The following is a 15844-nucleotide window of genomic DNA, read 5'->3' on the forward strand; positions in this document are numbered from 1 at the left end:
ACTTTACCTCATCCACCTGTTTGGTCACCATCTCAAAGAACTCAATAAGGTTTGTGAGGCACGACCTACCCTTCACAAAACTGTGTTGACTATTCCTAAATAACTTATTCCTTTCTAGATGATTATAAATCCTATCTCATAACCTTTTCCAATACTTAACCCACACCTGAAGTAAGTCTGTAATTACCAGAGTTGTCTCTACTTGCCTCCTTGAACAAGGGGGCAACATTTGCTATCCCCCAGTTTTCTGGCACTATTTGTGTACACAATGACGACACAAAGCTCAAAGCCAAAGGCTCTACAATCTCCTCCCTGGCATCCCAAAGAATCCTAGGATAAATTCCACCCGGCCCAGGAGACTTATCTATTTTCGTACTTCCCAGAATTGCTAACACCACCTCCTTGTGAACCTCAATCCTGTCTAATCTAGTAACCTGTGTCTCAGTATTCTCCTCAACAACATTGTCTTTTTCAAGTGTGAATACTGACGAAAAATATTCATTTAGCACTTCCCCTATCTCCTTGGACTCCACGCAACAATTCTTAAATATCTACTCTATTTTGTTTCCTATTCCATGAGCCCTAATACTATTTTTCTAGATGAAAAACTCAAGCAAATTGCATCTAATGAATTACCCTCAGCTACTTCTCTCCTACTTATATACTAAGAAAAGGAGCATTAACATTAGAATATGAGAACTAGAAGCAGGGTTCAGCAGTTCAGCCTGCTCCACCATTTGATACAATCGTGGCTGATCTCAATTCAGCCTCAAATCCACTCTCCTGCCCACCATTCATAACCCTTCAACCCATTACGAAGTAAAAGTCTATCTCCTCCTCAAATTTACTCCTGTTCCAGCATCAAAGTAATTTCTTCTCATCTCTGTTTTAAAACTCCCTTATCCTAAGACTATGACATCTCATTCTAGATTGCCCTACATAACAAAGCATCCTCCTAAACTCCAGAGTTTCATAAGTTCAGAAGATAGAGGAGCAGAATTAGGCCATTTGGCCCATCAAGTCGGATCAGCAATTCAACCATGGCTAATATGCTCCTCACCCCCATTTTTCTGCCTTCTCCCCATAACCCATATCAATTAAAAATCTGTCACCACCTCCTTAAATCTACTCGCTGATCCAGCATCTAGCATACTTTGGAATGGCAAATTCCACAAATTCACAACCCTTTGGAAAAAGTAGTTTCTCCTCAACTCTGTTTAAATTTGCAACCCCTTATCCTAAGACTCTGACCTCTCATCCTATAATGCCCCACAAGAGGAAGCATCCACTCCTCGTCTATTTCATCCACACCTTTTATCATCTTGAATAACTCAGTTTGATCACCCCTCATTCTTCTGAATTCTACAGAGTATAGGCCTAAATACTTCAATCTCTTTTCATATGACAAACCCCTCATCTCTGGAATCAATCTAGTTCTAAACTGCCTCCAATGTCTCTACATCTTTCCTCAAATAAGGGGACCAAAATTGTGCACAATACTCCAAGGTGGTCTCACCAATGCCTGTATAGTTGCAACAATACTTCCTTACCTTTAACTATAAAAGCCAACATTCCATTCGCTTTATTTATCTGCTGTACCTGCATGCTAGTTTTCTGTGACTCATGAATGAGGATACCGAGATCTCTCTGAAATTGAGTACTCCGAAGTATCCCTCCATTTAGATAATAGGTCACTGTTCTGTTTTTCTGACCTAAATCCATGACCTCACACTTATCCACATTCAACCCCATCTGCCACATTTTGACTCACTCTCCTAACCTATCTATATCCATTTGTAAGGTTCTTATTTCTTCATTGCAATTTACCATCCCACCTATTTTTGCGTTATCCACAAATCTGGCTATTGAGCCTTTGATCCCTGTATCCAAGTCATTATGTAGATTGTAAACAGCTGGAACCCAAGGACCGAACCCTGTGGCAACCAACTAATTACTTGTTATCATCCAGAAAGTATCCTATTTATCTTAACACTCTGTCTTCTGTCAATCAGCCAGTCACCTATCCAAGCTAATAAATTACCCCTAATCCCATAGGATCTAACCTTCTGAATTAACTTTTTGTATGGCACCTTATCAAACGCCTTCTGGAAGTCCAGATATATTACATCTATAGGATCCCCATTATGCACTTCGCTGGTTACATCTCCGAAGAACTCTTGCAAATTAGTCAAACATGATTTGCCTTTCTAAAATCATGCTGATTCTGATGTTTAGTGTTTTGACTTTCCAAATGTCCTGATATTGCTTTCTTGATAATTGATTCTAACACTTTCCCAACAGAGATGATAAGGGATTGATTTGCACGCTTCATTCTGCAAATGCGCCAATGTCCATGCCTAAATCTTAGTGCTGTTCTGCGCATACACCAGTGTCCATGCTGTTCCACACATGCACAACATCAGTTCCAGCCTTCGTGCTGTACTGCACATATGCTGAAGTGTCTGCGCCATTCTGCGCATGCTTGATGTTAGCACTGGTCATCATGCCATTCTGCGCATGCCCCAATGTCAGCTGCCATCAGAGCAGCTTTGTGTGAGAGGTACTGAAGAGAAGAGTTTTCTTACATTTTTTAAATGTACTATGTTATGTTTACTTTTGTTTAATTAATAAATATGACTTCAACCTTCATTCAGGCTGCACTACACTTTGCGCTAGACTTTTGGGTGATTTTTAAGCTATCGTAAGTGATATTTTTTGCTCGTCTGCCCCAGCCCCACTTTTCCCATAGGCCCCATTATTTATATTACTTAATTTTGTATTAAGTGAGATTTCGCTGGAATGCAACTACAGCATTATAGGAGAACTACCTGTTTTCTGCAATTCATGCATAAGGACATTCAGATCTATCTGCACTGAAACTCGCGGGAGTTTGTCTCTCTTTGGATAATAAATTGCCTTTCTATTCTTCCAATGAAAATGGATAACCTCACACTTATCCACTTTAGACTTCATCTGCCAAATTTTGGCCCATTTCCTAAACCTATCCATATCCATTTGTAAATTTCTTATTTCTTCATTGCACCTTATTTTCCCACCTATTTTAGTGTCATCTACAAATCTATCCCCGCAACAAAATCATTAATATAGATTGTACGTAGTTTGGGCCCAAGGATTGAACCGTGTGACACCCCACTAGTTACATCTTACCAACTGGAAAAAGACCCATTTATCTCACTCTCTGCCTTCTGTTCGTTAGCTGATGCTGTATCCAAGGTAATAAATTGCTTCCAACTGCATGTGATCTTAACTTATTGTATCAATCTTCTATGTGGCACCTGATCGAATGCCTTCTAGAAGTCCAGATTTACAAATCCACAGGATCCGCATTATCCATATTGCTTATTATATCTTCAAAGCAACTTAGTCGTTATGATTTATCCTTCATAAAACCATGCTAATTCTGATGGATTGTATTTTGACTTTCTAAATGTCCTGTTATTATTTCCATAATAATGAATTCGAATAATTTACCATGACACGTTAAATAACTGGTCTGCGGTTTCCTACTTTCTGCTTCCCTCTCTTTTGAATAAATGTGTTGCATTAGCATTTTTCAATATGCTGGAACCTTTCTGGCAATTTTAGAATATTTTAAGTTACGGATTATTTCTGCTGCCACTTCCTTTAAGACCCTAGGATATAGGCAATCTGGTCCTGGGTATATTGGATCCAAACTACACTAAAATAGAATTACAAGGGACCTTTCTGGGAATAAAAAGTATACTAATTCAAAGTATACTCCAAAAATAGGACACAATTACAAAAAGTAATGAAAAGTAATTTTGTTAGATCATTAAAGAAACATTTTACCTGAAAATTTTAAAACTGTTATGCAGATTAAGGTGTTTTGACACAGAGTAATATCTCTGAAGTACTATTTTGTTTTATTTTATAGCAATCAACCCTTGCACTTGATGCTTCCCTTCACACAGAAGTAGCATTGATGGTTCTGGAAGTATATCAGAAGTACCTCACTGATAAGCCTTACAGTGGATTCATCTCTGAAAGTATAAAACAGGTAACACATGCAAGAATCCCACGAGTTGAACAATGTTATGAAATAGTATGTGTGAAATATTCCAAAATATTTTTGCATATTTTTATTATAAAAGTTATCAAATAAAATGCCTAAATAAAGAAGTGACTGCATATGCTGACTGTAATGCCTGTCAGATGTGAGAAATGCAGTTTTGTTAATCTGCATATTATTTCAAAATAAGTACAGGGGAACCTCGATTATCTGAACAAGATGGGCGGCACTATTTCGTTTGAATAATCAAATATTCGGTTAATCGATTTAAATGCTTTTCCTCTGGGGCTCGGAGTTTCAAAAGTCTGCTCCCTGTTCAGAAGATAAGGCAGCATCACAGCGCATGAGACCCCACCCCCCCCAAACCCCATCCAACACCACCCCCCACCCCCTCTCCGGGGCAGCCAGACTGTACACCAACAACAAGGCTGCTGCTGCTACAGCTGCCTTTGTACGGTAAGTCTCTAAATAGCACACACACACACAACGTTTTACTGCAACTTTTTGATACATTTCATGTTTGCCCTGTACAGGACAATGTTGAAGAGATTATCTGGGAAAAGGGGGGGAGTGGTTGCGGAGGTGAAGAGTACACCCCTCTATAGACCTCCAGGGAAAGTGTGGAGAGAGAGAGAGGGCGGGAGGTCAGTCATTTGAAGATGGTGCCTGTTTAATCACTGTAAACAAAAGACGCGATCACTGTTGGAAACACATCTTTGATGTAATGTTTCTATCGGGACCTCGAGATCTCATTCGGATAATTGGTATTCGAATAATCGAGGTTCCTCTGTATATGGATGTCAGCATTAAAGAATGCAACAACACAGGGTGCTTTGTGAGCCAAGTGCTAAGACTGAAATAGATGGATGCAGTGTAACTCGGCTGCCAGTCAAAGGTGCTCTTTGGAGATGCTGTCATTGAGGATGCAAAAGCAGAATGCTGAGGCTCAAAGCTGCACCTTTTATCTCCCTCTTCATGCTCTTGAAGATATTGTGGAGAAAGTGAGGTCTGCAGATGCTGGAGATCAGAGATGGAAATGTGTTGCTGGAAAAGCGCAGCAGGTCAGGCAGCATCTAGGGAACAGGAGAATCGACGTTTCGGGCATTAGCCCTTCTTCAGGAAGATATTGTGGCCTGTGTCCAATACTAACATGGGCAGGAGCAAGAGGATTCAATGAAATGATTATCTTCCATATTTGTAGATCGCAAAGCATGGCCTTAAACTGGGTGCCACCAAGTCTGCGTAACATTCTTCTAACAAAGCAGGTTCACTGGACGTAGAAAGAACATTCTCTCTGAAACAGTTAGCACCTGGTCAGGCAGTTCAAGGCCTGTCTGATTTTGACATGAAGTTGGTTGTCCAAGGCCAGGCTGCATGAATGCTGTTTGTTCCTGCTCTGCAGTTTGTAATTGCAGAGTCCAGCTGGGTTTAAACCTGGTTTCCAAATTTCAAATTTTTATCTGTGCTCATGAATAAATGTTAATATTTCCATAACAATCCTGGAAATCATGGATCATAATAGTCAATTACACTTTTTGTCATTTTGCTGATACTTGAGATTAGACAGAGTGAAGTGAACAGAGAGTGGTTGAATTTGTCCTTTTATTTGTGGACTGGTTGTACATGAGCAATTCCCACACTAACAGCCTGTTTTTTGTAGTTATACTGGAATATCATGGCTACTAGCACAACTAGGTTTGGAATCTTCTGCACAACATCTAGGATGGTGTAAGCGCCCCATTGATGTTTCCGTATCAAATGCACTCAGCCAACTTGATATCAAATGGAATGAATCAAAATGGTTAAAGACTGACATTTGTATTACTAGGCACCTTGGGACATTTGTGCAAAGTCTTTTGTATTGACATTATTGAGGATCAAGAAATTCTTTTAAATAAAATGAAGAAGTGTCACCATATTATTCCTAACATAATGATATTAAAACTTTGCCATATACTTCAGTCATTTGTAATGCAGTGAGCCAAACTTTTGCTTGGTAATAATCTTGTGCTAATTAAACATTTGAATTGTATTGCTACTACATATTAACACTTTTGATCTTTTAATTATAGGTGTCATATTTGGCTAATGTTGTTCGCCTGAATCAGACTCCTGAGGCATTATTTAATCATTGGGCATGGGAATTGGTTGTTCGGCTGAAGTTGTGCAATAATCAACCCTGCAGTACCCAGGATCAGTCACCATTTAACAGCTCTTTTACTGCGCCTGAATTGAATGAGTCGCCTAACTTCCATCCTCTTTCTAAAGCTGTGAAAGGTGGCATTCCTATTGGTTGTTATCTTGCATTATCAATGACATCAATAGGTCACAGGTATGATGTGAATAGTATATGTCATGTTCAAGAGTAAGATTAGCTATGCATCTTTGAAAAAAAAGAGGTTACTGTAAAGAAGTGTTAACGTTTTTGAATAATGATTCGGAGATGCCAGTGTTGGACTGGGGTGCACAAAGTTAAAAATCACACAACACCAGGTTATAGTCCAACAGGTTTAATTGAATAATTTTCCAGCAAATCCAACCCCTATATCAATCAAAAGGGGGCGGTCAAGAAACAGTTCCTTTTGAAGGCTTCCAGGTCTCCTGTTTCACCTTTGGGTTATGTAATACAACAACGCTGAACTTGTCTTCAGTTATTTTCTCTTGCCAATAATATTGTCACGTTGTTTGACATTGGGGAATTATTTGTGCAGAGTTTCTTTTTTCTTTCCATGGGATAAGATTTAGTATTTATTAACCATTCTTAATAGGTCCTTGAGAGCTGATGGTAAGTTGCTTTTTTTGAACCGCAGCAAGTTGATGTTTGTTTTTTATTTGTTTGTGGGATTTGGGCATCTCTGGCTAGACCAGAATTTGCTGTGTCGTTCGTCATTACCCTGAGGGCAGTTAAGAATCAAACACTTTCCTGTGGTCTGGAGTCAAATATTGCCAAGCATTATAAGGATGGCACATTTTCTTCCCTAAAGGATATTGTTGAACCAGTGCTGTAAGGAAGGGAGATTCAGGAATATGACCTGACAACAGTAAAGGAATAACAATATATTTTCAAGTCATTGCTTGGTACTTGTGGAGCACAAATGTAACTTGTCATAAATCAGCCCAAGCCCAAATGTTGTCCAGGTTTTACTAGATTATGGACACTGCTTAAATGTACGAAAACGCAGATGGTGCTAAGCAATTTACACTTCCCAGCTGACATGCTAAATTCTGACCTTAAAATGGAGTGAAGGTCACTGATGACCATCACCTTAGTTTTGTTCGCCTTGCTGCTCCTACTCCAAAGTCAAGAATCTGTGCTGGAGTTTGAAACTCTACATGTGTGAATCTGGGCAGCAAGATGTTGATCATGGATGCTGTTAAAACTGGATATGATATTATCCTCTCGCATTGTACACAGTATCCAATAAATAGTATATAGAAAAGTACAGCACAGAACAGGCCCTTTGGCCCACGATGTTGTGCCGAGGTTTAATCCTAATGTAAAAAATAGTAACTTAACCTACGCACCCCTCAACTCACTGCTCTCCATGTGCCTGTCCACATATATATGTCAATCAGGGCAATAATTCTTACTATACAGCTTTTTAGAACATTTAAATAAAGACCGTAAGAAATAGGAACAGGAGTAGGCTGTTCAGCCCCTCAGGTCTGCTGAACAATTCAATAGGATCATGGCTGATTCAACATTCCTCATGTCCACTTTCCTGTCCTTCCTCCATAACCTTTGATTTCCCCCACTGATCAAGAATCAGTCGATCTCAGCCTTAGATATACGCAAGTACTGTGCCCCCACAGCTCTCTGTGGCAAGGAGTTCCAAAGACACTTAACTCTTTGAGGGAAGAAATTCCTCCTCATCTCCGTCATAGAGTGGCACCCTTTTATTCTGAGACTATACTCGCTGGTCCTAAACTCTCCAATGCAGGGAAACATTTTTTCAGCATTTATCCTGTCAACCCCCTTAAAAATCTTATGTTTCAATGAGATCACCTCTCATTCTTCTAAATGTCAATGATTAGTTTAGTCTCTTTCCTCTTTCTGTCATATTATTGGTATCTATGTGGACCATAGCGACTGGATCTTTCCCCTTCGACTCTGTTCCTCTGCAGCCCAGATGAGACATTCTTAACCTGAGCACCAGGCAGGCAGCACTCAAGACTCTCAATCTTGGCCACAGAGAAATGGGAACTATACCCCAAACTATACTATCCCCAATTACAACATAATTTCTCTTTTCTCCCCACTTCATAGAATCCGTATACTGTGGAAACAGGCCATTGGGCCCAACAATTCCACACTGACCCTCCAAAGGGTAATCCACCCAAACTCATTCCCCTACCCTGCACTTACCTCTGACTAACGCAACTAATTTACAAATCCCTGAACAGTGTGGGCAATTTAGCATGGCCAGTTCACCTGACCTGCGCATCTTTGGATTGTGGGAGGAAGCTGGAGCATCTGGAAGAAACCCATGCAGACATGGGGAGAATGTGCAAACTCCATACAGACAGTCACCAAGATGGGAATTGAACCTGGGTCCCTAGTGCTATAAGGCAGCAGTGCTAACCACTGTGCCACCATACCACCCCAAGGTGACAACACTCTTGAATGGTTCTCCATACCATGGTGCTATGATCAATTTGCACATCTTCCCTACAATCCCTTCTCTCGTCCATTTAAGGACCAAAAGTCTTAAATCTGTTCGACAAGCTCAAGGACTCGGGCCTCTTCAGCATGACCTCCTGGACTCCTTGTTGATGCACCCTTCTGTCCCTTACCACTGACTAAATTTGAGGTAATTATTCTGAGGGGTGTGACTGTCTCCTGAAACACAGCACTCTGGTTTGAAGCTCAGACTGCAGATCATCAACTCTGAACAGGAGTTCTTCAAGCAACCAAAGCTTACTGCAGAAGTGGTCACTGTGATCTACAGCTCCCAAATGCAGGGTACAACACAAAACCTTGCCCTGCATCTCTATTTTATTACTTGGTTCTTAGTTAAATAATGTTGTTTTCTAAACCGTGAGTCAGCTACATTTGGAAAGATGTAGCTGTAGCATCCTTTTATACATTTGCATACTGTGAAAGTTGAAAATTAATAGTCATAATTGAGACACGTTCAAATGACAAGTAACTCCTCTTTATATTTTAGTGTGACAGGGAAAAATATTGTGCCATGGCCTTCATCTCCATGGCAATATGTTAACATATTTCATGGCATTTTCTCCTGGAATCCTCTATTAATTGTTGCGTGCTGTAGCCCATAAAGCAGCTTAAATGCTTACAGGTTTTAATTAAAGATATAAAGTCCGTATTATGATTGTCTGAATCTGCTCATGTTTTAAAATATCTTTTAGCATTGACAAGTTCTGCTCTGAAGGAATACCTTTGCTGGGTGTACTTGTGCAGTCAAAACATCTTAAAGCAGTAGTCCACGTGTTGGATAAGATCTTGCCACTCTTCTACCGATGCCAATATTATCTTCTGAAAAATGAGCAGTTAAGTAGAAGCTAACTTACATTCTGCTTCAAAAATAAAACTCTCCTATTCTTCTTTAGAATATACTTGTTGAGAGTAATGGCTTACGATTCCACAACAAATAACAAAATGCTTTAAAGTTTCTCAGTGTTGAAAGACAGAACAACTATTTGCTAAAGTTAGAGTATAGTTTGTGTGCATCATACTGACTTTGGATGTTACATTTCCTTGATACGCTTTTCAATGCACTTGTTAACAATTTTGAATTAAATTCTTATTTGAGTCATATTTATCATCACCTAGATTTGAATGATGCAACCTGACTGTTAAATTACATTTTTAAAAGTTATATTTATCAGTGAAGATTAAGGTCACAAAATTGCTTGATATTTATTAACTAATTAATTCTGAAAGAATTAGACTATCACAAATCACTCAAATTGTTTTAATGTTATGAAAGTTTTTTAATTTTTGTCTAAACTAGCACATTCAGACCACAGGATTCATCTCCAATAGTTCTTTTTGCTTCCTCAATTTCTCACTTTTCATTTTAAAGGAGGGGCTGTCTGCTAATACTCATTATTGGGGAGCCTAACTCTGTCTGAGCATTATGTCTTCATTTCAGTCCAAATGGGGAAGGCGGTTCCCCAAATTGAGGTGTGGCAGCTGCCCACACAGCTGGGGGTCTGGGGTTGTATGGTGAGGCCTGAATGAAGAGGAATCATGAAGGGACACCTGTGGGGAGTGACGTTGGTAGCATAAAGTTGGGGTGGGGGGGTGGAGGAGAACTCAAAAGTGGGGTTGAACAAAGTACATCCTTCCCTGGGTCTTTTCAACAGCTCCCCATACTCGTCATGTAACAGCACCACTAACAAATTATCCCTAACCATGTGTGATCTTAACCTTGTGTATTAGTCTTTTGTGTAACATCCAATGCCTCCTGAAGTCCAGATATATTACATCTACAGGATCCCCATTATTCACCTTTCTTGTATATCTTCGAAAAAACTCTAGGCAAATTAGTCAAATATGATTTATCCTTCATAAAACCATGGTACATTGTGTTTTGACTTTCCAAAGTGCTTTTATAACCTCCTTAACAATGGATTCTAACAGTTTCCCAACCATACTTATTAATCTCAATTGTCTACAGTTTTCCCACTTCTTGTCTTCCTCCTTTTTGAATAAGGGTGTTACACAAATACTTCTCCAATCCACTGTAACCTTTCTCATATCCAGGGAATTTTGGAATGCTATAAACAATGAATCCACTCTCTATGCTGCCACTTCCATTAAGATACTTGGATTTAGACCATCAGGACCTGGCGATTTGTCTGTCTTCGATCTCAAAAGTTTGCACTGTACATTTTCCCTAGTAATGATTATTCTCAGTTTCTAAAACCTCTGTATTACTGTTTACTAACAATATCTGTTATGTTCTGTCTCAACACCAAATGTAGTTTTGAATTATGATGAGGAAATTTAATATTAAGCAAATTTAAAAACTCACTCTTTCTTTCTTTCTTCCTCTACTTCAGGTTTTTAATGTATATGCAGCTTTTTCTGCAGACTGATAGTGGTATACTTCAGGGAATGACTCAGCAAGTGACCCAGAAAGTAGCACAACATTTGACTGGCATCAGCTATGGAGAAAACATTAAATTGTTAAACAGCATGATCCAGGTATAGTTAATTAGATAATGCTCATGAAGGATTGATACAAGAAATTATCAAACCAAGAACATTGACTCGCATTCATGTAGTACCCTTCACTGGCATCAGAATGTCTCAAAATGTTTTCCGAAGTGTCATCATTGTTGTAATGTACTTGTGTCACATGTTGCCACAGATGCAAACACTGCCACTTTTAACCAGTAATCAGCCAGGATTAGATTAGCCTCAAAACTGCCTGTGCTTACCATCATTTCTCCTCTGAAAAGGACAGAAGTACAATTAAACACAGAAATCAAAAGTTGCTACCAGTTCTCCAAAGGATCCCCCCTCAGACTGCAGTTATTTAGAAATTACTAAGCCAATAAGAAATTGCTCTTCCACATGATTAGTCTTGCAGTAGAACCTTTTGAACAAGCAGATTTTACCATCAAGGGATACAACCATACCCAGCAAGAAACAGAGCTGCTGAAATGAAAACCTTGCCATATAATTAGGTTTTTAATAAGTTCATTATCACCATTGAGAAACCTCTCTGGCTGTGGAAAATGAATACTATATTTGTAGATTGTCAGATTTATCCATTTTGTTTATAAATATTCATTTTTTTAAATGTTTGACATTTCACCTTCAACTTTCATACTACTGCTACATCCTGATCATTTGTTTCACTCGCCATGAAATTTAAAATGGAGATTAAACAGATTAGTTAACCTGGTTTTGTGTGTGAGAGAATACTTCAGTGTGATTGATTGCTTGATGCCATTACTATAGCTAGAACAACCACTTTGATCTATACCAAATTATACAACTGTCAGGAAAGAGAAAATCCACACCAGAGATCACTAATCTTTCTGGTCACCTTTCTTAGGATGGTCATTGCTGCTGACTTCTATGTGTGATTCTATTCCAGCTGCACTGTTATAAAGCATTTATCCCAATTGAACAAGATCTATTGTTAACACAATATCAGCTGGATGTTACTTAATAATGAATAACTTTACATGCATTGTGGAAAATCACTTAAGTCACTATTTCATAGTTAGATTTCTTGTGTAGCTGAACATTTGAGATCTTTGAACAAGAAATGCCATGGCTACAACAGGTTAGAAGCTCGGCATTCTGTGCTCAATTTTCCTGGTGTACTGCAGCTCCAAAGGCATTTGAAGTTTGATGCCAGCCAGGCCAAAGTAGCCGGCTTGATCAGCACCCATTCCTCAATGTTAAGCATTACATCCCTTCACCACACTGCAATAAACTTCAGGTTGTATCAGCTACAAAATATACTGCAGCAACTTTGAAACAGGTCTTCCTCAAATAAAGAAACTGGAGAGATGTTGGTATAATGGAAGAGCAGGGTCGGATTAGAACATGGATTTAGTAAGGGGAGGTCGTGCCTGACAAACCTGTTGGAGTTCTTTGAAGAGGTGACAAGTTGGTTAGACCAGGGAAACCCAGTGGATGTTATCTACCAAGACTGACAAAAGGCCTTTGATAAGGTGCCACAAGGGAGGCTGCTGAGCAAGGTGAGGACCCATGGTGTTCGAGGTGAGCTACTGGTATGGATTGAGGATTGGTTGTCTGACAGAAGGCAGAGAGTTGGGATAAAAGGTTCTTTTTCGGAATGGCAGCCGGTGACAAGCGGTGTCCCGCAGGGTTCAGTGTTGGGGCCGCAGATGTTCACATTATATATTAATGATCTGGATGAAGGGACTGGGGGCATTCTAGCGAAGTTTGCCGATGATACAAAGTTAGGTGGACGGGCAGGTAGTACTGAGGAAGTGGAGAGGCTGCAGAAGGATCTAGACAGTTTGGAAGAGTGGTCCAGGAAATGGCTGATGGAATTCAATGTGAGCAAATGCGAGGTCTTGCACTTTGGAAAAAAGAATACAAGCATGGACTACTTTCTAAACGGTGAGAAAATTCGTAAAGCCAAAGTACAGAGGATCCGGGAGTGCTAGTTGAGGATTCTCTAAAGGTAAACATGCAGGTTGAGTCCGTGATTAAGAAAGCGAATGCAATGTTGTCAATTATCTCAAGAGGGTTGGAATATAAAAGCACTGTTATGCTACTGAGACTTTATAAAGCTCTGGTTAGGCCCCATTTGGAGTACTGTGTCCAGTTTTGGTCCCCACACCTCAGGAAGGACATACTGGCACTGGAGCGTGTCCAGCAGAGATTCACACGGATGATCCCTGGAACGGTAGGTCTAACATATGAGGAACGGCTGAGGATCCTGGGATTGTATTCATTGGAGTTTAGAAGATTAAGGGGAGATCTAATAGAAACTTACAAGATAATACATGGCTTGTGGAGGGTGGATACTAGGAAATTGTTTCCATTAGGCGAGAAGACTAGGACCCGTGGACACAGCCTTAGAATTAGAGGGGGTATATTCGGAACAGAAATGCGGAGACATTTCTTCAGCCAGAGAGTGGTGGGCCTGTGGAATTCATTGCCACAGAGTGCAGTGGAGGCTGGGACGCTAAATGTCTTCAAGGCAGAAATTGATAAATTCTTGATGTCACAAGGAATTAAGGGCTACGGGGAGAATGCGGGTAAGTGGAGTTGAAATGCCCATCAGCCATGATTGAATGGTGGAGTGGACTCGATGGGCCGACTGGCCTTACTTCCGCTCCTATGTCTTATGGTCTTATGGCAGTCACTAGGCTAGTAATCCAGAGGTTTAGGCTAATCCTCTGGGGAAGTACACAAACCCTGGGCAGCTGGGGAAATTTAAATTCATTTCATAAATCTGGATTATAAAGTTAGTCTCAGTGATGGTGACTGTGACCACTATCGTTGAGTGTTATAAAATCCTGTCTGGTAAACTAATTATTCTTTAGGGAAGGACATCTGCCAGTCAGCCTTGGTGTGGCCAGGATCTGAGCCATCATATCTTGTTAACTTGTTGTCCAGTAAGCCAGACAGTTTGAGGGCATTGAGGATTAGGTGACAAAAGGCCAAGGACTCTACCAATCCATGGAAGAATTAATAACTTCCACATCCATGGAAGAATTAATAACCTTCTCAAACTACAGCTTGCACCACTGAGGAAGAAGATATAGGACCTTGGGTATTTTCTCCCTCAAAAGTCTCCTCCAAGGCACACAACCATCCTAACTTGGATCAGTAATTTATTACCCTAATAGCATTCTACGTTCACCACATGAATTGAGGCAGAAGAAGGAGATGGACTTTTGCCATTATCTTTGAGAATAGATAGGAATGGGTAGTCAATTGATCAGTAATGCCTGTATCCCGTAGACATCTACAGTCACCTGACAGCTTTGACAGTATTTCTACTTAATCTCTTGCAAACAGATCCTACTGTGCCAAGGTGGGTGAATCTGGCTACTTCAGGATATTTATTCAGTTCTGGGGATAGCTCCATCCAAAGTCTGGTTTCTTTCCACTTAGACTAGTTGCTACTACTGTATTCTAAGAAGTACTTGTATTTGGATGTACTAATTTATAAACAAATCTTAATAGTTTCACGTGATCCACATGAAACTTTTATCCCTCTTACTCTACATATCCTAACCTCTCATGTTTTATTCTGAGTAGATCTTCAGTTTGAAAATCAGCTTCTTACTCTCTAAATTTTTCAGCGCATCATTAGGTTTTTCCAGATTTTTGCATTTACTTAATTTGGACTCCAAAAGCAAAAGTCTATCTTTTAAGTTTCAATTACTTTAAACACACATGTAACAAGTTATAATGAGAATCTTAATTGTTTAGCAAATAAGATCATACTCATTAGCTGGCAAATACTTCCCTGGCATTAAATAATGATATACTAGACAACAGAAGATCAAACTGACTTTTCTTTAAGGCGTTCCTGGATTTTTCTTCTTCCCAGATGGCATCCCTGAGCATTTATTGAAAGTGTGGACTCTTGCAGTAAATGGGGAAGCAGGGGTAGGTAATAAATGCTGGCCCAGCGAGTGACTCCTACATCTTGTGTACAAATAAAAAAAAATTAGATCAGACCTTTAAGAATCATTTGGTTTAAAAATATCATTTGAACTGCCTAGAATTAGCTTTAAGGTGTCTGAGGTTTCACATGGTTCAAAATATAATTTTTAATTTCAAGGTTTTTTTTCTGTATGTTCTCCATAAGATGGTGTCAAAATTGAGTATTACAAAGAATGCTAGATAATGTTCAAGTAAAAGTGCAGTCATGGCTCACGTGGTAGCACATTCTGTTTGGTTGAGAAGGGTATGAATTCAAGTCTCACTTCAGGACATGAGCACAAAGATCGAGGCTGACACTCCAGTACAGTCCTGATGCAATAGGGAAGTAATGACTTTCAGATGAGAGATTCAACAGTAGACTGGTCTGCCTTCTCAGATGGATATAACAGAAATCCTGACACTCATTCAAAGAAGAATGGGGCAGCTATCCCTAGCATCATGGATAATATTTATTCCTCATTTTGCAATACAAAACAGATTACATGGCCTTTATCACATGGCTGGAATTTGCTCTGCAAAAATTGGTCTCCAAGCTGCTTATGTTGTTATAATGATTATTCAAAAGTGCTTAATCGGCATGAAGTGATTTAGCATGTGTAGTGGTCATGAAAGACATTTATATGATGTATTTCAGAGAACTACTTTTTATG

General features: G+C 39.6%; 1 protein-coding gene across 4 annotated transcripts in view; it reads left to right on the top strand.

Annotated features, from left to right (window-relative positions):
* epg5 (ectopic P-granules autophagy protein 5 homolog (C. elegans)) overlaps window positions 1-15844 on the top strand; it is a 145757-nt gene that overhangs the window by 59133 nt on the left and 70780 nt on the right. For all 4 annotated transcript variants that reach the window (XM_043687769.1, XM_043687761.1, XM_043687752.1 and 1 more), the window contains exons 15-18: window positions 3917-4039; window positions 6124-6383; window positions 9425-9565; window positions 11084-11228. In XM_043687769.1, the coding sequence (XP_043543704.1) occupies window positions 3917-4039; window positions 6124-6383; window positions 9425-9565; window positions 11084-11228 (669 nt within the window). The remainder of the gene's footprint in view (window positions 1-3916; window positions 4040-6123; window positions 6384-9424; window positions 9566-11083; window positions 11229-15844) is intronic.

Source organism: Chiloscyllium plagiosum, chromosome 1 (assembly GCF_004010195.1).
Source record: "Chiloscyllium plagiosum isolate BGI_BamShark_2017 chromosome 1, ASM401019v2, whole genome shotgun sequence".
Classification (NCBI taxonomy): Eukaryota; Metazoa; Chordata; class Chondrichthyes; order Orectolobiformes; family Hemiscylliidae; genus Chiloscyllium; species Chiloscyllium plagiosum.